The sequence below is a fragment of the Coloeus monedula genome, assembly GCF_965178545.1.
Source record: "Coloeus monedula genome assembly, chromosome: 3".
In the NCBI taxonomy this organism is placed as follows: domain Eukaryota; kingdom Metazoa; phylum Chordata; class Aves; order Passeriformes; family Corvidae; genus Coloeus; species Coloeus monedula.
The window spans coordinates 102,249,530-102,272,295 of NC_138783.1; the positions used below are offsets into that span (position 1 = coordinate 102,249,530).

The window sequence follows — 22,766 nt, forward strand, 5'->3', positions numbered from 1 at the left end:
GCTGCATGTCCAACTCGATTCTTAAGTGCAGGTGCATTTAAATTTGTAAATGAAGGCCGGGAGATGCTGGGGATGCCTGGGGGAGAGGGAAGACTGGGGTAAGCCTAGCGTGGTTTCCTTTTATTTCAAGGTTAATTTGCATTGCTTATGTTGAAAAAACGTAGAGTATGCTAACAACTGCAGTAAGCACTATGTTTCATTATGTCTGTCTAGAGACTTTCTATTGAAAACATGCTTCTGTGCAATTTTTAAAGCAAATACAGTAAAGTCCAGTAATTGTGTTGCCTGCATCTCCTTTAATAGGAGCCTCAGTTCTGCAAACAAATGCCTTGCTTTGATGTTTCTGATCAGAATTATTGAGGTTATCTAGCTGTCACCTTTATGTAAGGGTTACATGCTTCTATGACTTCTTTGCAGTGGGCTAGAACATGCTCTTGGAAAACTTTGAAGGTCTTGAGGGTGGTACAACTTTGCCTCATATGGTTACTCTGCTAACTTCCAAAAAGAAGACTACTTTGGCCTTGGTTTGAGATGACCTTTATTTCTGATGACAAAATTTATTAGAAAGTGTTGAAGTAGAAAGAGCTTATTTTACCATTTATGAGTGAATAAAGGTATCTTTGTAAAGATCAGGCTTGAATGAGTGGAGGATCATCTTAAATGCTAACTTTTTCTGCCTCTGAAAGTTTTCAATTAGTGTATAGTTTCATATGGTAGGTGATTCAACTTGCTTTGGATTCTATTATCCCAGAGTCACACTCATAAATGATTACTTCAGAAGGCCTAGGACTGCTCTGGGACAGTAGTTGTGGAAAAGGAGTATTACTCCTTCAGTTGATCTACCACTTAAAATCTTGAAATTCCACAAGTTTCTCCTGTTGTAAGGATGCCTCTGTTGGGCTGGCTGATACAGCCATTACAACAATTGAATACTGTTGCAAGGTAAGCTGTAATCCTATTTGCAGTGTTTTGAACACTTTTTCCTCAGTAAGCCCATTTTTGGGTCATGGTTTAGGGCTCTTGGCCCTTTCAAGAAAATAGGATTAAGACTTTCTTGAGTTTATGTTTTTAAGATTCTGCCACAAATTTAGGAATGCCACAAGCAAATTAATGTTCCCATGACCACATTCAAGAGTGCAAAACACATGATTTTAAATTTGTACTGGTCTATTAACCTTTACTGTTTGTGTTCTAAAATGTATTATTTTATGCTTCTTAATCAAAGGAATGTGGGGGTGCAGGTAGGCAGACACCCTCAAACCTGTGACTTTGTGGTGCAAAGGTACAAATGATTGCTTCACACCCAGCAATTTTAGTCTGCTTTCAAAACTAAGGGCACTGCCAGGCTACACTGAGAAGCTGATCCTTCCTGTAAAGTTTAGTGTGGTCATAGAGTTGCGGGCCTCTACAGAGCAAACTCTATTCCATTTACAGGTGAACTGCAGTTGTTAAAGTTTGAGAAGTTTTCAGGCAGTTTTTTTTTCTGGAGGTTGCAGCTGCCACTGTTTTGTTTTCCCTTTGAGGAAAACTGTAACTGGTTATTCTAGAAAGAGTGATTCTGATCTTCAAAAGTGAAGTAGTTCTTCCATATTCTGTAACTCCCAGTTACTGGTTTCCCTCCTGCCCCTCCTCATGCAGGAAGAATTGATATTGGTCAAAAATACTGTGATGGTCTTACAGTAATGTTTATTTTTGTTATGAAATGAAAACTTAGAGGGTCTTTGAAATCCTACTTTTTAATTGAAATTATTTATTGGCAGAATACAATTTTTAGATTAAAGTAGAATCTACAAAGATATTATTATATAGATGATTCAGAAAAGTCTAATATTACAGCATGTATTATAATTATTATTATAGTAATATGCTGTGGCCTTGATAATTTTCAAGGTTAGATGGGAAAAGTTCTGTTCAGCAATTGAAAGCACCATAAATCTGGTTTTTTGAATTTTACAGTTGTTTCATTTATGTGACCAAATCAGAAAATGCTTTTGATAGTCAGACATAGTGTGAAAGATGAAGTATCAGAGAACCTTGCTGGTTCATCTCCCCAGAGTCTGCAAGAGAAGTTTCTTGCTGAAGTTGTTCAGCAGATTTGGCCATTGAAGTGTTCTGGAAGGAAAGCTTGGCCACTGTTGGATGTTATCTGCAAAGCAGTGTTTAATATTAACAGCGATCTTGTGGTGGTTTTTTCTCTTCAGTTTTCTAGCTGGGTTCCAAAGACAGCTTCAGCTCTTGTGAGGAATATATGTCCCAGTAATGAAACCTTTGCATTTAAAAGGTTTATTTCCAATAGTGGAAAGGTCATGTTAGTCCAATAGACTGGCAAATGCTGTCTGATGTGCTAGGCAGATGGCACTTTGTCTTCACTGGTTTTGGGCCTAATTTTTGTTTTGCCTCTTTGGATTCTTTGTGAGAGTTGGTGATGTAAACGATTTTGCTGGTGAAAGGAACAATGAAAACAAAAGATTTTTTTACTAGTACTGACTGGCACTAACAATGTTTTCTATCAAACAAGCATGTCTTTTTCTATAGTGAATTTCCATTCCTTAGAGGATTTCTAAAATTAGCTTTTATTTCTGGGCTATTACTTTCTATTTTAATGTTACAGTGGAAATTGTTTAAAATCAAGTCTTGTTAGACTTTTTCAGTAAACTAGTTTTCTTCACATTTCCTTTTGTATATTAACCATTTCTAATTGCCTGTTATTTCCTGGCCCTCCCCATTAACGTAGTTTTCCTTTCTTTTAGGCAAAGCTTAATTTTTTGAAAAAGATTTTACAAGAGAGGTTTCCCATCCTTCCAATGTAAAGGATTAAATTTCATCCTGACCTTCTTTAAGCCAGTAGCAAAGGTGTTTTGTTAATCATATGGGTTGATTGTAAATACAATTTTAGACATATAGGACCCTTAAAAAACAGTGATAAGACTATTGTAGAAGACTCTTAAAGTAATGTTTTGCATACCTGCATGTATCTTTTTATGCTCTGAAAAGTCTGTTTTCCCTGGTTCTTGGCTTTCAGGCTGAGAATAGTGGAAGGATAAGATGGGAAACACTTTCATAAAAAGTTCTGTAACATTAATGATTGAGGTTTTTATTGAAAGTAGTCTTTATTGTCACTGAGAGTGTTCAACTTTGCCAAAAGTTTGTTTATTCCACTTTGTGGAGGCAAATATTTTATTTACCGCTGCTTGAGCTCATTGAAGTAATTCTTTATTGGATGGAAATGGTGTTCGGTTTTTTCTTCATCCCTGTCCCTTTATGGCTACTTTTTTTACTTCTTAAATTGTTTCTAGTCTTGCTGATTTTTCTCATCTAGCAACTGAAGGCACATACCTGAACTGTAATAGTACTTAGCTTAATGTTTGGCATCAACAGCCAATTAAAATGGGTTTCGTCTTTGTAGCCAAAGTCAGAGAAATAATTGTGACCATTTTAGACAGAGACTTCTTGGCTGAAATAGCTTTAAGACAGCAGTTAAATTGAGTCTCTGTGTAATGTAACACTTGACATACTTTTCTAAGTTGCTTTTTTTTCCTCTACTTTGTACAATTAAGTTTTTGGTTTTTTTCTATTAAAAGGCATGCAGTTGCTGTCCCTACTTAGCTTTATATATGGCTTGTTCTGTAACTCTACTTTTCTAGATAAGAGTTTTTTCTGAAGGGAAGGGTCATTCAAGTTTTAAAATTCTGAACTTCTCTGGATTAAGTTGGTGTGGGGTGTGGGACTTTGCTGTTGTGCCTGGTTTTGAGTTCTGTAGTTATTCTTCTATATTCCTGTTGAATATTCTCAAACTTGTATTATATTTTCTAAAGCGTGAGCACTAGAAGAAAACACAGCAGCACAATGCTGTTCTCGTGGTAATCACAGAATGGGTCAGGTTGGAAGGGACCCTAGTGGCTTGTCTGGTCCAGCCTGCTCAAGCAGGGTTATCAAGGAGCACAGGGCACAAATTTGCATGCAGACAGTCTTTGGATGACTCCACACCCTCTCTAGGCAACATGTTCCAGTGCTTGGTCACAACAGTAAAGAAGTAAGAAGTTCTTCCTCATACTCAGGTGAAACTTCCTGTGCATCAGTTTGTGCCATTGCCTCGTCCCTTATTGCTTGGCACCACTGAGAAGAGCCTGGGCCCATCCTCTGACTTCTCCCTTCAGACACTGACAGACATTGATGAGGTCTCCTCTCAGTCATCTCTTCTTGACGCTGAGCAGGTTTAGCTCTCTCAGCCTGTTCTCATAAGAGAGGTGCTCCAGTCCCTTAATCATCTTTGCAGCCCTCTACTAGACCTGCTCCAGGGGCTCCTGGCATTGTAATTAAATGGCATTAAAAAAAAAAGTGATGTAAATAGAAGGGATTTTACAGTTTCTGCCTCAGAGAACTTAATGAAACCTTCTAATGAAAGTATTGCAGTGAGATTTGTGTGCGGTTAGTTTTGTGTAATTCTGCAGTTGTTTTCAGAGCTGTTGTCTGTGTTATAGAAGATCCTTTATGTTGAAATGTAGTAATTAAGTGATACAGTTTCACTAGAAGCTTCTCAGCTTGAAGAAGACAACTATTAAAAGGGCAGGATGTGCTCATGGAAAGAACAGAACTCCTCACAAAAGGAAAAAAAAAAAAAAAGGAAGGCAAGTAATATAAGAAGTTGCTGTTCAAACAGAACTTTCTTCTTCCAGTCTTTCCTCTTGACCTCAAATGCTCAATGGGAAAATGAAAGTAACTTTGACCAACTGTTTCCAAAATAAAGTTAAATACCTGGTCAGTTTTGCTCACTCAAATTTTCCTGAGGAACTTTCAGTTAAGGGAATAAAGAGGGCTAATAATGGCCACATCTTGCTACTGTCACTCCCTTATGTGTAACTTTGAATTTGGCAGATGATGCTTTTTCTTGCATTTTTGTATCTGAGTCTTGCTTAGTTTCTACAGTTTTCTGGGTCAAAAGTTTTGCAGCATCCCAGTTTTGCCTCTTCCCTGGGCTGTGGGACTATTCTATGATTCTATGATACAGAAAGGTTTGAGTGTCTTGGACTGAGGGAGCAACCAGATTGCCAAGCCTCTGGACTATGAAATGTTACACAAAAGACTGGTACTGCTGCTACACACGTGGTTTTCAGCAGCTCTTTCTGAACAGAAGTAGCTGGTAGTGCTGTTCCTTGTCTTACCTTTGGGGCAAGTGATGTGTGTTCCAAATACCTTATGAAATTCTGTTCGTTATGGACTTAATTACAGAGATGTCTCTCTTCCTGAGCTGAGGGGGCCTAAACTTAATGTCTCAGTGTCCTAGTGACAGTCCTGCAAGTGTGAAGAAATAAGCACCTCATTTTCCTTTGAGAAAAGCATCAGTATATGTTTGCAGGTATCTTAAATGGATAGGCTTGGAGGTTGTCTGAGGTAAGTCATTCTGTTTGTAGTTTCACCTGAATTTCCATATGGATGCCTCTCAAATAGTGTTTCTTTTTTGGCCTCTTAGTTGTGCAGGATGTATTTAAATTGTATTGAGAATCCTAGATGTCTTATTTTCTTTCAACTAATTCTCATTTAACTCCAGAAGTTTCTAATAATACAGTAACTACACTCAAGTGTTCCATGAGTTATTTAAAATTAGAAACATTCTGATAATGTCACAGAAGTTTGAAAACAAGTTTCCAGATGTCTGTAGAATTATGCGATGTACAGATTTGAAGAGGAATTCCTCCTCTGAACTGACACATTTTCAATCACTGGGTTCTTGGAAGGACTCCATCAATTTTATATCACTCTGCTTTTTGTGTGTGACATAAAACACCTTTCTTTTGGACTCACATTCTCATTCTAAATTTGACTTAATTTGTAGCAAGAATTGGATAAATCAGGTAAAAGTCATTCAGTATTCAGTACTCAGTACTGTTGTTCTGTCAATCTTGTTAGGCTAACCTGATTCAAATACTGGCATTCTGCAAGTGCTTGTGGATGCAGGACTTGACTAGTTGTTTCCCCTGGTTTTAGGGGGTATTGTAGCATATATGTAAATTCAGATTACATGTGCCTTGTTGAAAATTTAGTTACAGAAGAGAGGGAAAAGTACTTTTTCAACTATCCCTATCTTTGAATTCAGCATGCTTTCCATTGATGTTCGAAGTTTGGATTAACATTTTCTGTTTCTCTTTCACTTTCATTTTCTTAAAATATCCACAAAGTTAAATGTGTTTTTAATAATATTCTTTAAGTTCAGAGTTTGGGACAACTTGTTGGTGGCCAAGAAATGTGTTCTGAGGTTTGTTCCATGTAATGATATGTCAGTTTTAAATTACAGTTTGATACAAGGTGCACAATTCTCTCATTTTGACAGATGTGCTCTCAAACAGATATTGAAAGCAAAGACAGCCTCAGAAAGTGGTGAAATGATCTCCTGTTAGTTTTTACCTGGTAGTGGGTTTTGTCTTTACACAGTACCCAAATTCCTTTTTTTATATAAGATATATGTGGGACTGATTTCAGCAAAGTACTTGGCTGATTGATTAGCTGCAGTCACTCATAGCTGGAAGCCAGTGTGTGTTAGAGATTATTAAACCAAGGTGAAGTGGTTAACTTGGAATAAGTACTGTTGCTTTTTCTCAGACAAAACTTCCTAAATCATTGGGGGAACTACAAATTTCAAATGAGCTGTTGAGACTACAAAATCTCACACCCAGGATTTTTACAATTCTTCTGTGGTTCCTCTAGAGCCACAAACGTTTCAGTCTGGTGTTGAGTGATCACTTCACTGGGCTTAGTCAGAATATAGGAAATCAGTTGTCTGGTGCAAGTATGGAAATGAAGAGAAAAGGAACTTCACTAGTTAAAAGTTTTTAGTGGATTAGAGGCTTTTGGGCAGAGGAGAAAGTAGGGGACTAAGATTAAGGAAAGTGGGATTAAATTCTAGGTTTATCTAAGGAACAAAGTAAAGTAGTGGGATGGGATCAAGGGAAGGAGAAATTTGAGGCGTAATGAAGAAGGAACGTGGTAGATGATGTATGTGAGAAGCAGACATGAAAAGATGCATTGGGGGACTGCAACTATAAGGACTCTTAGTGAATGGACACATTTAAATTAATATATTCTTACAGTTACATTGACTAATTATAGCAGGAAACAGTGGAATTTGAAAGGCAAGAAAAATAGGTCATAGTTTTTGCATGGAGGCCAGTAAAACAATATATATTAGCAGAATGTAATGGTGTCTTTTTCTTAACTCCTTCCTCAGAGTTGTCCGGTTGTAATACAGATTCCCAAGCCATCCCATAGCAGTTCTAAACAGTTGTAAATGGCTCTGAAAGCAGTTTATTGCTGCTGATAGAGGAAGAGTCTTTCCAGTATGTGAAAATTAAATCTCTTTTATTAACAGCCGTAATTTTTTCCATGGTAATCATGAATTTAAGTGAATAGCTTAACAGTTTATGGTTTTTTAGTAGTTAGCAGAGATGTGTATCAGTGTCTATTGCTTTCAGAAGCCTGTTTCTGTTATGGGCTCTTGATTTACATTCTATTTATACCAGTTACTCAGAGGAGCATTGATCTAAAAACTGAGCCTTTGTTTAAGCATATCTACAATAGAAATAGGTCCACTTAGCATTTGTGTTTAAACTTTCCTGTCTATAAGTGAAAAAACCCGGAGCAGCAGCGACTCTTGTTTCATCTGAAGTGCTTCCAAAAGCGTATAAGCCTGTTACTGTGTTGCTAATATGATACAAGAAGATACAAGAAGCCTTGGGGACATTTGTGCTAGAGTTGCATGCAGTTTTTATTGTGTGGCATAAAAATTTATGACAAGTGTAAGCTGTAATTTTTTTTTAAAGAAAACAATTTTGTTTAATGCAATTATGTATAGTGCGTACTCAAACCCACACATTTTAATAGTTGTTGTCAGACATTTTATGGTCTAACATGCTGATGCCTATAAATTTGAGAACTCAAGCATGTGCTAGTGATGTTTAATATATACGTTCATCAGTACACAAACTCTTAAGACTATATACTAATTCATGTTAATTATAGAAAACTGGTTTTAGGAAAATATACCTGTCCCAAATGCACCTTGTTGTTTTCTAATGTTTTTTCTTTGCATAAAAATCACAGAAAATATTTTTCTAGTAGTGTTCCTAAATATCATTGCAGAAGATAGATGGTTTTCATCAATTTATCGTGCTGTGCCTTGTTTGCTTAAATTTGAAACTGCAAGAGAAATTCTATCTACCTAGTAGATGCTTGTAGACATACACTTGACAAATCTCTTCATGTTTTTGTAGCAAATGCTATAGACACTAACTTATTTATTTTCTAGATAAATCAGATAAATATGATTCTAGAGATGTGGAAAGACTTCAGCAAGATGATAAATGGGTTGAAAACTACTTGATTTGGCGTCATGATGTTGTGGATGATACTTTAAAGATGATTGATGAGAGCTTTCAGTGGAGGAAAGAATACACAGTTAATGGTAAGCTATGTTACATAGTGATTTTGAAGGTGTGTGTTGCTTTCCTATTGAACTATCATTGACCTCTACATGTAGTTTTATTAAGAACCTCTTAAAGGCTTGCAAGTACCACAGAGAGCTAAGCAAGAACTTAAAAATTAAAAAAAGAGAGAGAGAAAAATTATTGCTTTTTATGTTGACCAGTAGTCTCTGTTTTGTTGTGGTTCCATGTGTCTATTGAAAGGGGTGTTTAAGAGGAAGGAAGGAAGGCAGCTATGACTTGTTATGTCTTTTTGCATCATAGAATAGAGTCCTAAAAGACCAATAACAAAAAACCCCACAACAGGGCTCTCTTGTTCATTTTAATAGCACTGGTCTGGTGCATTAAATAAGAGATCTCATTTTTGTGCTGTGAAAATATTTTGAAGGTGAACACTATCTACAGGACTTCGCCCTCTAAATTTAAGGATAGAGCATGGTGGGGGAGGCTTCAAATATGAAAAAAATAAACGTTTGCATCATTTTTTTCTGTAGATTTTTTTCTATTATTCTTACTTCATAAATAGATCCTACTCTATAGCATGAATAGAAGATAGTAAAGATTTCAAATTATCTCAATATTTGCATTAGTTTAATAAAGGCCTTGGAAAGAGGCTTATAAAGATGTTTTTGTATTTTTTGTTAGGCTTTTGCATTTTTATTGACTTCTGTTAAGTTAACAATGTGTTTATTAATATGATTGCTGAAATAATATTTCATTTGGTTTTGCAGACTTGTCAGAATCTGTCCTTCCAAAATGGTTATTTGAAATTGGTGCTCTCTTTCTGCATGGATATGATAAAGAGGGCTATAAGTTATGTAAGTTATACAGAATAGATTCTTTTCAGTCATTGATCATTATTTTGTTTCCAGCATTTTAAGAACAGACATAGGTATGTGTTGGTTACTGTTTTTACTTAAAAAGGTAATTGGGTAATAAAGTATTTTTTTATCATAGAATACACTGAGTTGGAAGGGACCCAGCAGAATGATGGAGTCCAACTCCTGACCCTGCACAGGGCAGCCTCAGAATGACACCATGGGCCTGACTGTCAGACAGGCTTGGTGATGTGATCACTGTCTCAAAGAAGAATATAATAGTTTAATGTATGCTCTGTGTTTGAGTAGGGGTTTATCTTAATCTTGAAATATGCAGTGTAGCTAATGTGCTGTATTTAAAAACATTTGTTTCTTTAAATGAAACAAAGTACTATTTACTTTAGTTTTGCATTTGGAAATAAAAGACATGGAGAAGAAATCTGGTTTTTACTAAGACTTTCCGAGTTTCAGGGAGAAGAATATTGAGCATATCTAAAATTATTTTCAGGCTTGTCTAACTTTGATATTGTAAAGGTTGTAAAAATGAAAGCCACTCTTCACATTACTGCCCTGAATATTTCTTTTATCACTTATTGTATAATCAGTAACTTGGTTTCAGACATTTTTATAAAGTCTTTTACTTTGAATTATGCCTGTAGGGGTTTTTTTTCCATAGAAAAACAAGTCTCTGTATGACTAATTTTTTTTTTTATTCCAGAAGAATATGCCCTGGGCTTTCATTTATACAATGTTGCTCACCTCCAGAAATTTTAAGTTTTATTTTAGAAAGATCTGTTGCTTTTTATATAATTCTTAATGTGTGTATAATTAGTTTTTCAAAACACATCAACTGCAATGCTGTAGAAAACCTAAGCAGAAAAGGAAACATTAATTTTGCAGCAATACTTAGAATATATGCTGAATACCATATTGTCTGAAGACCGTGTGACTTAATTTTAAATTATGAAATGCTAATCTAGGTAAGTAGTCTTTAAATACACAAGAAGTGGTTTTCTACTTTAATGTTTCTTCTGGAGTGTAGTTCCTTGTATTTTCAATTTTTAAAAAGTTACAGTAAAAAAAAGTCAGGGGTATGTGAAGAGGTGTACAGTTGTTTTTCTGGCTGTTCAGTGGTCACAAAGTCAGGACAAACGTAGAATACAAACTCAGAGGCCTTAATACATTTCAGTGCATCCTCTATAGTTATTTGCATGATGTTTTCTGTTAGCGTGGATCTTTTGTTTCAACTTTTGTGTGTGTTTTTGTCCAAGTTTGGTTCAAAGTGAAACATCATACAAGAGATCCTAAACAGCAACTTGACAAAAAGAAACTGGTCGCTTTTTGGTTGGAACATTATGCCAAGAGAGATCATGGAAAGCCCTTAACAGTGGTATTTGACATGGCTGAAACTGGAATCAGTCACATAGTAAGTATTTTTACTGTCTTGTCTTGATTGCTTTTGGGATTATATTACCTGTGTTCCTAGAAAAAAAGGAAGTCCCTGTACGGTCATTGACATTTAAATAACAATCATTGATATTAGTAATATGTAGGGCTTTTTCCCATGACATGAGCAATTTCCAAAATCTTTTGTTACATATTAAACTTTGTCTTCTGCAACATGCTGAAAACTTGATTTTAGTTTGGTGTCTGAGCTGAGTCAAAGCTGGTTTAGATTGCAAGGTTGAGATCTTGCCTATCAGTATATCTTTATTGATTTAATCTAATAACTAAAAATCTCACAGATTGTCTTTAGGTTAAAAACCAAAATGTATTTCCATAGAATAATTTAAATTTTCTTACCAAGTGCCATGTGGTCCTGTTATTACAGGAATGGCTGAAACTTGTATCTTTGTGCCTTTTTTTTTTTTTTTTTTTTTGTGGTGGTAGTATGGCAAGAATGAATTTAAATATAAGCAAAAAAACCCACCCCCAAACCCATTTCCAAAGAGTTGTTTATACCTAGCATAGGCAAGATTATTAATATTGCATTTAGGACCTTGCAGCTCTGCAGTATAGGGCCACCATCTTATGAGGAGGTATTTTGACAAATAAATATGGTGTGATTCTGTTTTGTGAGGTTGGTGCTCTTACCTGTGCAATGACAGCTGTCTATCCATACTCCTGAAGATAATACTGGAACCACAGCTTTATACAACAGGAGTAAAGGATTGTAATAATTTCCTTGGTGTGAAAGACTAATCTGATTTGGGTTTTATGGAGCATATCCTGAAGCAGCTTTTTTTCCCCCCTGTGTCTTTGAGACTCCAAAGGCAAAATCTCAGCAAATGCTTCTGTAACTGTCCTGTTGTACAGTCTTCCTTTGTCGTTAGTATATTTATCACAGAACAGGAATATATTTTTAATGGCTGTTCATAGCCATGTGGAATAATTGATAAATTTCTCCTAAAAGAAAAAGAACTTGGATATCTGAGTTCTTTTCCAGAGCATGCCTCATTTGTTTGTTCCATTGCTATGGATATCTACTGTATCACTTTTATCACTGGTATGCAGGAGATAATTCTGATAGCTCATGGCTTGTTCCACCAGTTCAGGTAACTAGAATAGGTGCAGTTATTGAATGGTCTGTGAAATCTGCACTTCTAATTCCAGACTTTCATCAAAATAATGGATCTATCATTCTGCTGTCTGGTAGTGCTGCTTTTGGATAGGCAGCAGAATAGAGAGCAGCATCCTGATTAATGGAGAGTCTCCTAATCATTCTAATCTATCACTGTGTTTATGCTTTTAAATGAAAGATACTGCATTCAGTACAAGCAACGGACAGTTGAGATAAATGCTTCTATTAGAGGCCACCTTCTGCCTGTAAAGATGTCAAACTTTCAGTTAGTTTCTAGTTGCTGAAGCCACTTAAAAAGCTTTCAGGTTGTTGGTAGACCTCTTACACAGTGTTAGTTTTTTGAGGTTTTTTCACTCTGTCCACAAATGTTTTGGTAGTGTGTTTACATCAACCTAGGAGCCCCTTCCCCATTCTTACTGTTATGACAGGCTTTGGATCCTCAGCCAGAAACACTCTGTACTATTTCTGAAAGTAGTAGTAGTGGTCACTTGTGTTAAAAGGACTGGGGAAAGTACTCATGGCAGGCTTCCCACCTGAGTACCTTATTGGGGTAAGGTATTTCTTACTTTATTTCTATACCTGTTTCATAAAAAGCCTTCCTTGCCCTTTACTGTGTAGCCAGTTCCATTATACCTGGATTTTGCAGAGGAGACTGACTGTACTATTTCTGTGCAGTTGCTCATTGGCTAGAGGCATCCTGCAAATGGGTGGTATAGAAGCAGCTCTTTTGAGTGCCCACAGTTTCTCTGCATGCCACCAATTAATGCTAAACCAAACAATTCTCTTCAAAGGCAAACCTATTTTTTTTCCTTTGTAAATACAATACTGAGTGCAGTAGTACATTGAACAGTATGTGGGATAATTATTGATGGGAAATTTCAGTATATTGAGTACTCTTCCATCTGTCAAGCTTCTCCAGTGCTAAAGGTTTATTTTTCCTGTATCTTTCGTGCGCTTCTTAAACCCTATTGAAGCTCTGCAGTAATTTAGATATGCTAGTTATTGCACTGATCATAGGTCGATTGACTTCTTCCTTAAATCATAAGGGGAAGTGTGGCCACAATCCTGCAGCAGTTTAGTGAAGGAAAAAGCCTTGCATTGTGTTTTGAGGATGTTTGTAGTGTATATAAAATTTGAACACAGTTGGCTACAATATAACTATCTTGTGCTATTCACTAAATGCCTTAACTAAGCCTGTATTTTTTAATATTTTGGTTTGCTTTGCATTTATGTTGTGATTTTTTTTTTTTTTTTTGTCGTTTCTTAGGACTTGGATTTTGTCCGGTTTATTGTCAATTGTTTTACAGATTATTACCCAAACTTCCTCAGTAAGTATTGTACATTAAATATTAAGCATTGTAGACTGGTGTAACAAGAGCATTTCATAATATGGTAGAAGATAGGGAAGATGAAATGTTTTTTTCCATGTGTTTTCTGGAGTAACTTCATGGAACATGTGAATGTTATAGAGTCAGGATATTCTTGTGTCCTTAAGTCAACACAACTTTGTATTGTGAATAAACTTTACTTTCATCAAAAATCAACTGTCTTTTTGTGAAGTAATAATCTAATACATGTTTATACATAGTTAAAATTATTATAAGCATATAATAGAAAGGAATTGACTTGTTTTCCTTTGCTCCCTGTTACTTGGGTAGAAGCTTTACAAACTTTCATGACAGTGTGTATCCTTTACAAGTCCTCAGGGGTCAAAGAATGAAGGGCTCTAGAAAATTATGAGGAGCAGTGATTCTTCTGAAAATGAAAATGGTTTATTTTGAAAAGGCATTTTTGTGTGCACGCTTAGAAAACCCTGCATGCTTGCCTGATAACTTTTTTAAGCATAGGCAAACACTGCATAGTTTATGCTAGCTCATCTTAAATATGTTGTAAATTTTAGGTGAAAATGTCTGTGAATATTGAAAATCCATACAGCAACTGCTTAAACTCTGAATATTAGATTTCAGCTTGCTGATCAAAGTTCAAAGCTTTGATCAAATATCAAACTTAAAGGCAAGTGCAACATTGTTTTTTTTATTTTGACATTCAAGAGGAAAAATAATTGGGACACAAGTATTTTCAAATTTCTATGCTAAAATAAAGAATATTTGGAAAAAATAGATATACAAAGACTTGCGTTTATTTGTTTCTTTGTGAAGTAGGGGGTGTTGAATGTACTTGTTAAACTTTCTTCTGTTCAGTAGCTGCTTTTTTAGGTTGGATTGAGATCTTGCCTTTCTTTGCCTTATTTGGGAGATGAGTTATTAGTAACAATAGGTCAGAAAAGTAATATCCCAGGAAGTATATGAACAATGTATAACTTGGAATTTTATTACCTGTTTTCCAAGCAAGCAGCTAGTGTTTCTAAATAGCAATAGGTTTGTACAAAATTGCTTATACAGGAAAGTGAACATGGAGGTTTGTAAAAGTGAATATTTACTTTTTACATGCATATTACTGCTGTGCTTTCTCTTAAACAGAGAAATACCTAGCATGTGGTATTCAGATTTTTTTTTTTTTCTTTTTAGCAAAGATAGTAATATTTGAAATGCCATGGATAATGAACGGTAAGTTGTTTTTTTCTTTTCAGATTGTGATAACTTTTAAAATACAGCAGCATAAATAAGAAGCATTTTGCTGCTCTGTGTAGATACAGATGAATAATGAAGTTTGTTAAACATGTATCTTTAAATCTGTCAGTTTAAAGGTTGCATACTTTTTATTTTTCCTTCTATCATTGTATTTTGGATCATACTTTACATGAAGTTTGTATTTGTCCTGCTGTTTTTAAAGGTTGGGAGACCTTGATAAATAATTTATTTCTTGAATGCTTTTTAACTAGAATCCTTTCAGCAATTCAATCATCAGCAGTGATGGTGACTTATAACCAGTTCAAAACAAGAATACACAGTTTAAGTTAGATGCCTGACACTGCATGCTGATGTGGTTACATTTATTCTGGTATGGGTATTTCAATAATTATCTGTAGCTATAGCGTACAGGATAGATATATTATTCCTCTTCTGTTGTCATATGAATAAATATTTTTATGTTGGCTTTATATTTTTGTACATATTCATGTTTTACTATCACTGAAATAACAATGGTCTTTGTATATGCTTTGTAGATCTAAACAAATATCCTTTAAATCAGCAAAACATTTCAGCGACGAAGAGCGTGTGTGTATCTTTCCCAACCTCCCTCACGCAGATTTGGAAATACAACTGGTTTTACCCACTCTCTACTTCAAGGGCTAAATTCCAAGACAACAGAGTTGTCAGTTATTAAATTAAAGATACTCTTTCCATTTTCTCTGTAAATAATACCTTTTTTCCCTTGCATTGCTTATTCCAATCATAATAGATACTTTCAGAGCAGGTTCTGTAGTATCTTGAGGGATGCAGCTCACTTGTGTTGTGTAAGATCTACCAATACACTGAAAAACCCTACAAAAACAACTGAAATAACAAAACTCCCTTCCTGACAACTTCTATATACCTTTTGTTTTGTTTGGTGTTTTCTTTTGTTTTTTAAAGCTGCATTTAAAATCGTGAAGGGTTGGCTTGGCCCAGATGCAATAAGCATGTTAAAGTTCACAAACAAGAGTGATGTGCAGGAATACATCAGTGGAGAGTATCTGCCACCTCACATGGGGGGAACTGTAAGTATAGTAACATTTCATGTTTCTGTTGTGATAGATTGAGACACCTCTATAAATCCTATATGTGGCGTCGAGGGTTGGCACTTCACAGATGAGAGATTTCTTGAAATTGTTTTGCCAATGATAATTTTAAAGTCATGGTAATGCAAAATAGGTTAACTTCATGAGAATTTGGTATTGGCACTCTTTAAGTAAAGAACTATTTTTTTCTGAATCATTCATCCCTTTATAAGTCAATGGAAACCGCTTAATTTTTCTTAAAGGTCTGAAAAATTATCTTTTTTAAGTGTCATTCTTCCTTGTACTTTTATTCCTCTCTGATGAATTAGAGGTGGTGTTTGTTTATGAAACAAGTTCTATGAACAGAAAGTAGGTTTCATGGCCCTCTGGGAGTTCTAGTCCTGCTCCAAAGCTATAATTCACTGAAGACAGTTATATTGTAGCTATTTTTCCTTTGTTGTCTCTAGGGCTGCATTTTAAGACATGGCTGTAGAAGATTGTCATTAAAGAGTATAGTAGAGCTCCAAAGTGGTACAAGCAGCATCAGTTTAACAGAATCAGAATCCAGTTTTAGTGCAATCTAAAGAGTGGAACAGCACAAGCAACTTGCACAACAGGTTTCACTCTTCACAAGGCTAGTAGATCAGTATTGCATAATCTTTAGAGTAAATTTGCAGAAGAATGATGCTTTAAAATGTTTATAGGCCATTTATGGTAGTAGAATAAGCCCATTGCAGGGGAGTTACTTTTAAATAGTTTTTTTCTACCTTTTATTTTCTGAAGTACTTTTGGCATTATGGCAGTAACAATTTGGAGAAAAGGAGGGTTGTGTTTCAGCAATAGTAGGGGAGGACATGTTCCTTTCTATATGAGTTCAGGGTAGTGTTATTGTGGCCAGAACATATGAAACTTGTTTGGGGAACATGAAAAGATGTTACCTTGATTTTTATTTAACTGAGATTAGCAGCCTTTAAAAAGTGCATGTGATTCTTGAAGAAAAGATACCCTTTTTCTCCATGAAAAATTGCTGCCCCAACTCTTAGTCTCATGTAAGAACTTTCTCAGGTGGAAGAAAGCTGAAATTGCAGCACCACAGGAGTGGGCATTGAGGGAAGGGCTGATGATATCTGAAGTGGTTTCAGTAAGGAATGTTGTTTAGCAGTGGTTCTGGGCCTGGCTCCTGTGGTGTTATCCTATTGTTGCAATAGAGGGGCAAGTTTTTTTCCTCATTAAAGCTGAGTATCTCCTATCTGCTTTTTAAACTATCTTACCCAATAGTTCATTATGTCTTTAAAGATAGAACCTGTGGTTTTGCTAAATACCCTCCTGAAGCATCTGATGGAACATGCAGTCTTGTAGTTATCTCTAATCCTGCCTTGGGCCTGAAAGGTCTCATTGCTGATCAAGCTGGCTCCATGTTGCTCATCTTCTGAAAGCATTAACAAGTTTCAGAATCATGGAGGCAGCTTATCCAAATCATTTATCTGGGGTAGGAAGCTGCAGTGGCAGAAATAGAGTAGTGGAATATGACAAGGACTCCTGAGGTTTTGACAATTTCAGAAAAACAGCTGTATCTGCCTATTAAAAGCCCTGTATTTTGAACCAGCACGTGCTTTGTCTAACTATTGAGTTTCACTTGATGAGTGTTTTGAGCTTTTAACCTCAGAACTGTCATAATTTGGAAGAATCGACAGCAAATACTGAGACTCCAAAACTGTGCTCTGGATCTTTCTTCCCAAGGTTTCTTCAGTGTGTACATTAAAGCAGGATCTTTGCATCTCTCTAATAGCAGGGAGTTTTTCAGTGACCAGGCAACTTAATGCTTTTTCTCAGAATTTAACTTTTCTTGATGTGATTAACCTTGGCTTCTCTTAAAGCGACTAGGTAGAGTACAATTCACCATTATTAGTATTGTCAGGCCTGGCATTTTTTCAAATGCAGTATCTGACTTGCACAAATTGATTCCTTCCATTTTTCTCTCAAGTGTTTGGTTTTGTTTGTGAGGGACTTTTTTTTTTTGCCTTCTTCCAATTCTCTCTCTGTCATCTTTGATTTCCACACGTTTAGTTACAGATCTTCGTATTTGCAACGAGCATAATGCCAGTGAAGAGCACAGCATATCTGTGCATCCTTTGTATTCAATACAGTAGCTGTGACTCATCTTTCTGCTGTGTCCCCTGCTAGGATCCAGCTTTGAAAAGCCAGGTCTTGCCAGATGTACACAACTAGTGAAGCAGATTATTTGGTGGATACCAAGATTTGGAGAGATACCAAGATTCCACTGCACTTATGTTCTTTGTGTTCCAGAAGAATGTTAGAGACTAGTTCTGGAAGTAACAAAAAAAATCCATAGAATTAATAATGTTGGAGTCAGTGACTACTTCTCTTGACTAAGGGAACTGTTCTTTGTCTCTGTTGGAAGCCTCCAAGCTTCAATGTCTCACTGAAGTTATCTTTAAGCATGTTTTAAGTCTGTCTCAGGGTCACTCAAAAGATGAACCAGAAACTTTCCATAGCTTTAAAATCCTTTGATGGACTGTCAGCCAGCTGAGAAAGGAGGAATATTACAGGCTTGATTTGAGACAACTGGTGGGCAAAGGTGTCTCCAGAGTATCAAAACCATTAAAACTAATTATGGAAAACAGAAACTTGGATTTTGTAGGACTTTGGAATATGAATTTGATCTAAGTTCCATTCAAGTCCTCATCAGTGTCTGTTGGCTGTGGCTGTTACCATACTGCTAATCCATACATGCTATGCACCACATGCATGGTTCTTGTCCTTAATGCACAGAGGTCATTTTCTTTATAGCAGGTTTGTTTTGGAGAGCTTGTCAAAATTGCCCAAGACAGATCAAGGGCTAGCTAATGCTAGGCAACCTGGAAAATTAGGGTTAGATGCTCAAGAGCCACTTGGTAGTATACATTCGTTACTAAATGAAAAATATTAACGTAGTGTTTTCTGGCTTTCTTGTCTATTGTATCACACATTCTGCCATTTCCAGCTGATAGAACAGTCCAGTTCTTAAGGCATACACATTTCTGACTGACCAGGAAGATTTTTTCTCTCCAAGACTATTGTACATATAGTGTACACTGTGATGCAAGGCGTGTACACACAGTAGGGTTTTAATTTGCTGTTTTACTCAGTCTTTCTTTATCAGAAGATGGATTTAACAAGGATCAAGATTCCCTCAACTGGTGCCAATATTGAACAATGTATGCAGCTGCTGTGCTCTTCACCTGGGTATCTAAATTGATAGCTCACAGGTTTTCTTGGAAGTACCTTGTATAGGTCAGTGGCCTGAAGTTAAGACATGGCTAAGCTTGCATATGGCTTCATGACTGCTGTATACACGTAATCTTTAAAAATATTGCTACTATGATTAAGACACCTCTACAAAAATTGCCAAAAATAGTAGCATGAATTCTCTAGATCTGCTATAAGAAAGAGCCATAAGTCTATAGAATGGATGTGTCAGGCATTGAATAAATCCGTCTTGTTTACCTGGCTGAGGTTTTCACCCTGTTAGTAGATATACCCATGTCACTGAAACTCAAGCACTGTAACTATGAAGTGTGGGACTTTGAGTTGTCCCACTGATGAGATTTTGTTCAGCTGTTGAAGATATCCAGCAGCATGGATTAACAAGGCCAAGTAAAGCATGCAGCAAAATTAATTTCCCTTTATTAAGGTCACTTTGTTGTATGCCCTTCATTCTGTGCTGGAAGGGAGTGAAAAGGCTTTATTGGTTTGGATAAGGGGAAGCTGGATATATCTGTCTTGTTTTTGCAAATGGGGGATGTCAGTGTTCTGCAAGACTACTGGAATATTTCTAGCAGACTGGAGTCTTTTCTTCTAATAGTGATTTAGTCTGTAACTGATACTTAAAGCTTGTCCTTCAGGCCCTTAATAGGATATTGTTTGAGCCAGGGAATACCTGTTTCATTCAGCTAGAGGTCTTTGACTGTTGCTACAGCCTGAAGAATAGATGTGATTTAGGCCTTGATTATAGATGAGCAGGAAGTATGCTGTTTTGTTTGTGGTTTCTTTGAATGGTTCCCTTTAAGACTTTTCCCTTTTAATTTCTGTTAACATCACATTATTCCTTGTTTTGAGAAAATGTACTTGGTTATGGAGAGCTCTCTTGAAACACCTTTTTGTAACTCCCTGCTGAGGGAGGCATTGTTTGGGGAGTGGGGGCATTGCTCAAGTCTGCCTCACAGGAGTCAGAGCTATGTTACTTTTCTCCATTGGAAAAGCTGACAGACTAATTCAGTTTACTCAATGCTTAAAACTGAAAATGCTGTAGGAACAGAGATCCCCATTCAAACACTCTCCAACATTACTTTTAATGAAACTATTTTGAGAATGTTAAGAGAATTTCTAGTTGGCAAAAACTGTTTTTTACTGATCTTCCAATGGATCTACCTTTACTGTAGAGTCATTGAGAACTTAAGTATTCTGCTGCTGCATTACTCAGATGTCTTAAGTATGGTCTTTAAATCGATTTGGCATTCCAAAGACTAAGATCTGAATTGCAGGATATGCTAAACATCCACACATTACTTTAAACTTCAGGGATTATTTGGGGTTGTTTCATGATTTTGGGGTTTATTTCCTTTTTTTAAGCAGACCGTTATGAAACTAACATACAAGGAACAACTGATGTTTTTCATCACTTTTGTAATATTTTCAGAAATAGCTATCATAAGTTTTAAACCACATTTTTGAGAACTTAAGAAGAGAACTTCAGCAATAAGACTTTGAATGCTGATCCTTGATAGAACAGCTTCTGCAGTTCTGCTGTGAATATCAATAACAGTTATAGTTTACTGGCTTCATTGGATGACTATTTATTTGTCTGTGGATAAAATAGAAACTCTTGGTGTCAGCTTTCTGTATAGGGGTGCAACTTGAAATAGATAAATGAAACAAAAGTAATGTGAAACAAGAAACAATGACAGTATTTCCATTTTAAAAACCCTAGAGAAGGCACTTCTAATCCTCTTGAATAACTCTTCTGTTATAAATCTCTATCTTTTAGGATTCTTTCAAGTACAGTTATCCTCCATTGGTTGATGATGATTTTCAAACTCCTTTATGTGAAAATGGGCCCATTACAAGTGAAGATGAGCATGAAAGTAAAGAAGAGATAGATGCAGACACCAAGGAGGCTGGGGAGCTGAATGAAGCACAAAACCTTAATCAGAAAAAGGTATCTAACTGAAGATTTAGGCAAGACTAGCTAGATGGTTACAAAGTGGGACAAGAGGCATATAATTTTGGTTACTTGTCTGTCTTTGTGTTGTACTTTTTCAACAGTTTTTCTGTCTTCCAATTTGACAAAAGAACTCAGGAAAACTGAAGAATTATAGTTTCAGTTTCAGCGTTGATTCTTGGTCTATTAAGACAAGTTTCTGCTTCAGAATGCATAAAATGTGCACTAAATATTTAGTCTATCTCTCGGAATATAGTGAATTGTGCAGTAAAATGATAAAAGTTTCTGTACTTTGTTTTCAAAGGCTGTCTTTCTAGTTGGTTTCTTTTTAATCTTGGGATATCTAGTGGTGACCATGTCAAAATATATCTTGTTTTCTCCAAATCTTAAATCAGTATGTACATGAGAAAATATTAAGTTAAATATTTATGCACTACTGGATGTTAATTTGTTATCTTAAATTATTGATAAAATTTTAACATATGAATATTTTCATTTATTCTCAGGAGAAATTGGAGTATTCCTACTCCATCAATCATGTTTTGCAACATAATCTTCCTGGAGTGTTGTTTATCCAGAAATAAAGGCATTGTTTTACACAAGTTCATATGAAGTGATATGAATATGCAGTAATAGTAACTGGGGATATTGTTCTTGAAAATAGTAGAAAAAAATTTGAAATTCACTAGCTTATTGTCATAATTAATTTTGGAATATGACTTGCAAAACTTCTGTTTAATGGAGTAGAATACAGTTTCATTTACCGTTCCAGGTTTGTCAGAATAATTTGAAACGTGTAGCTCACTAAGTAGTCCAGCTGTTATTTGCAACTTGGCCAGTTTTAAAAAGATAAAAAGATGATTTCACTGACCTTAAGGTCAAAAGGAAGCATTACATAACCACAGTTAGACTCAGTAGCTTGTTTTGCTTGTAGCACATTTTTCAGTGTATGATTCTTAGATATGGAAACATGGAGAATTTCTGCTCAGTGTGTGAGTTCCTTTGGTGCTTAATAAGCCTCAGTGTTTGTTGGCTTTTAATTTGCTTGGGTGACTTAGCTTTCTACTTAAGGTATTTTGGCTTTTTTACTTTTTTTACTCTTGAAATACCATAAAGCAAATAATTGGTTTCACTTTTATACAGTGTAACCAAGGTGCTACTCATTTTTTTTTCAGTAGAGGGAATCATGAGTGATAAACTTGGTTAGCAAGTGCCTGTCCTGTAGATGCTTCCACTTTTGTGTCACCCCAAGACATACAGTAGTATTTTTTCCTGGTAGTTTATGTAGAACAAAGCCCAACATATAACTAGTGCAGTATATTTACATACTAACCTTTTATTATCACTTTTATATAATTAAACAAAAAAGATGCTGTGTGGGTTCTTTTTATACAGCCTATTTCATATAAAGTTTTGTATTCCTTTCATTCCCATACTTCAAACTTGCATGAACTGAATTCTCTTCATGTCTTTTCTCTGTATTAAAAGTGGAATAAAAAGGAGGCTAAACAAACTCTTCAGACAGCTGATCTGGAATCATGATGTCACTAATTCTTTCAGTCTTCTGCACATCCCCCCCCCAGCACCTGCCCTGTTTTGCATGTATTCTTAATGTTATGGAAGAAAACCCTCAGAACCTAAGATGTACCTGCAGTTTTGAAAGCACCAATTCAATCAGCATTATTTCTTTTATGTTCTGCAATACTTCAGAGTCTCATCTAAAAGCAATGAAGATATGTTTAGCAACCCTGCAATGCAATGAGTTGTGGAATTGGTACTAGGTTTTCTGTTCAGTGATTGTGTTGGGGCATCTGTTTTAATTTTAATTTGCAGTGGATGAATAATACCAGTGCTTTATAATCTTAGATATTTGAAGTGCTATAACTTAGTGTGTCTGGAGTTTTCAAAAACTGACCTGGGCAGCAGAAAAATACATGGAAAAAAACAAAGCAGAAGTTTTGTTTCATGCATATTTAATGTGTTATGTAACTTCTATAGTAAATCATTTTGT

At 35.8% G+C, this 22,766-nt stretch overlaps 1 protein-coding gene across 2 annotated transcripts in view; it reads left to right on the forward strand.

The window, feature by feature from the left end:
• The window catches only part of MOSPD2 (motile sperm domain containing 2), a 32,743-nt gene that overhangs the window by 961 nt on the left and 9,016 nt on the right, over positions 1 to 22,766 (forward strand). For both annotated transcript variants that reach the window (XM_082277642.1, XM_082277643.1), the window contains exons 3-9: positions 8,300 to 8,455; positions 9,206 to 9,292; positions 10,564 to 10,718; positions 13,141 to 13,201; positions 14,402 to 14,440; positions 15,410 to 15,534; positions 20,582 to 20,752. In XM_082277642.1, coding sequence (XP_082133768.1) covers positions 8,300 to 8,455; positions 9,206 to 9,292; positions 10,564 to 10,718; positions 13,141 to 13,201; positions 14,402 to 14,440; positions 15,410 to 15,534; positions 20,582 to 20,752 — 794 coding nt within the window. The remainder of the gene's footprint in view (positions 1 to 8,299; positions 8,456 to 9,205; positions 9,293 to 10,563; positions 10,719 to 13,140; positions 13,202 to 14,401; positions 14,441 to 15,409; positions 15,535 to 20,581; positions 20,753 to 22,766) is intronic.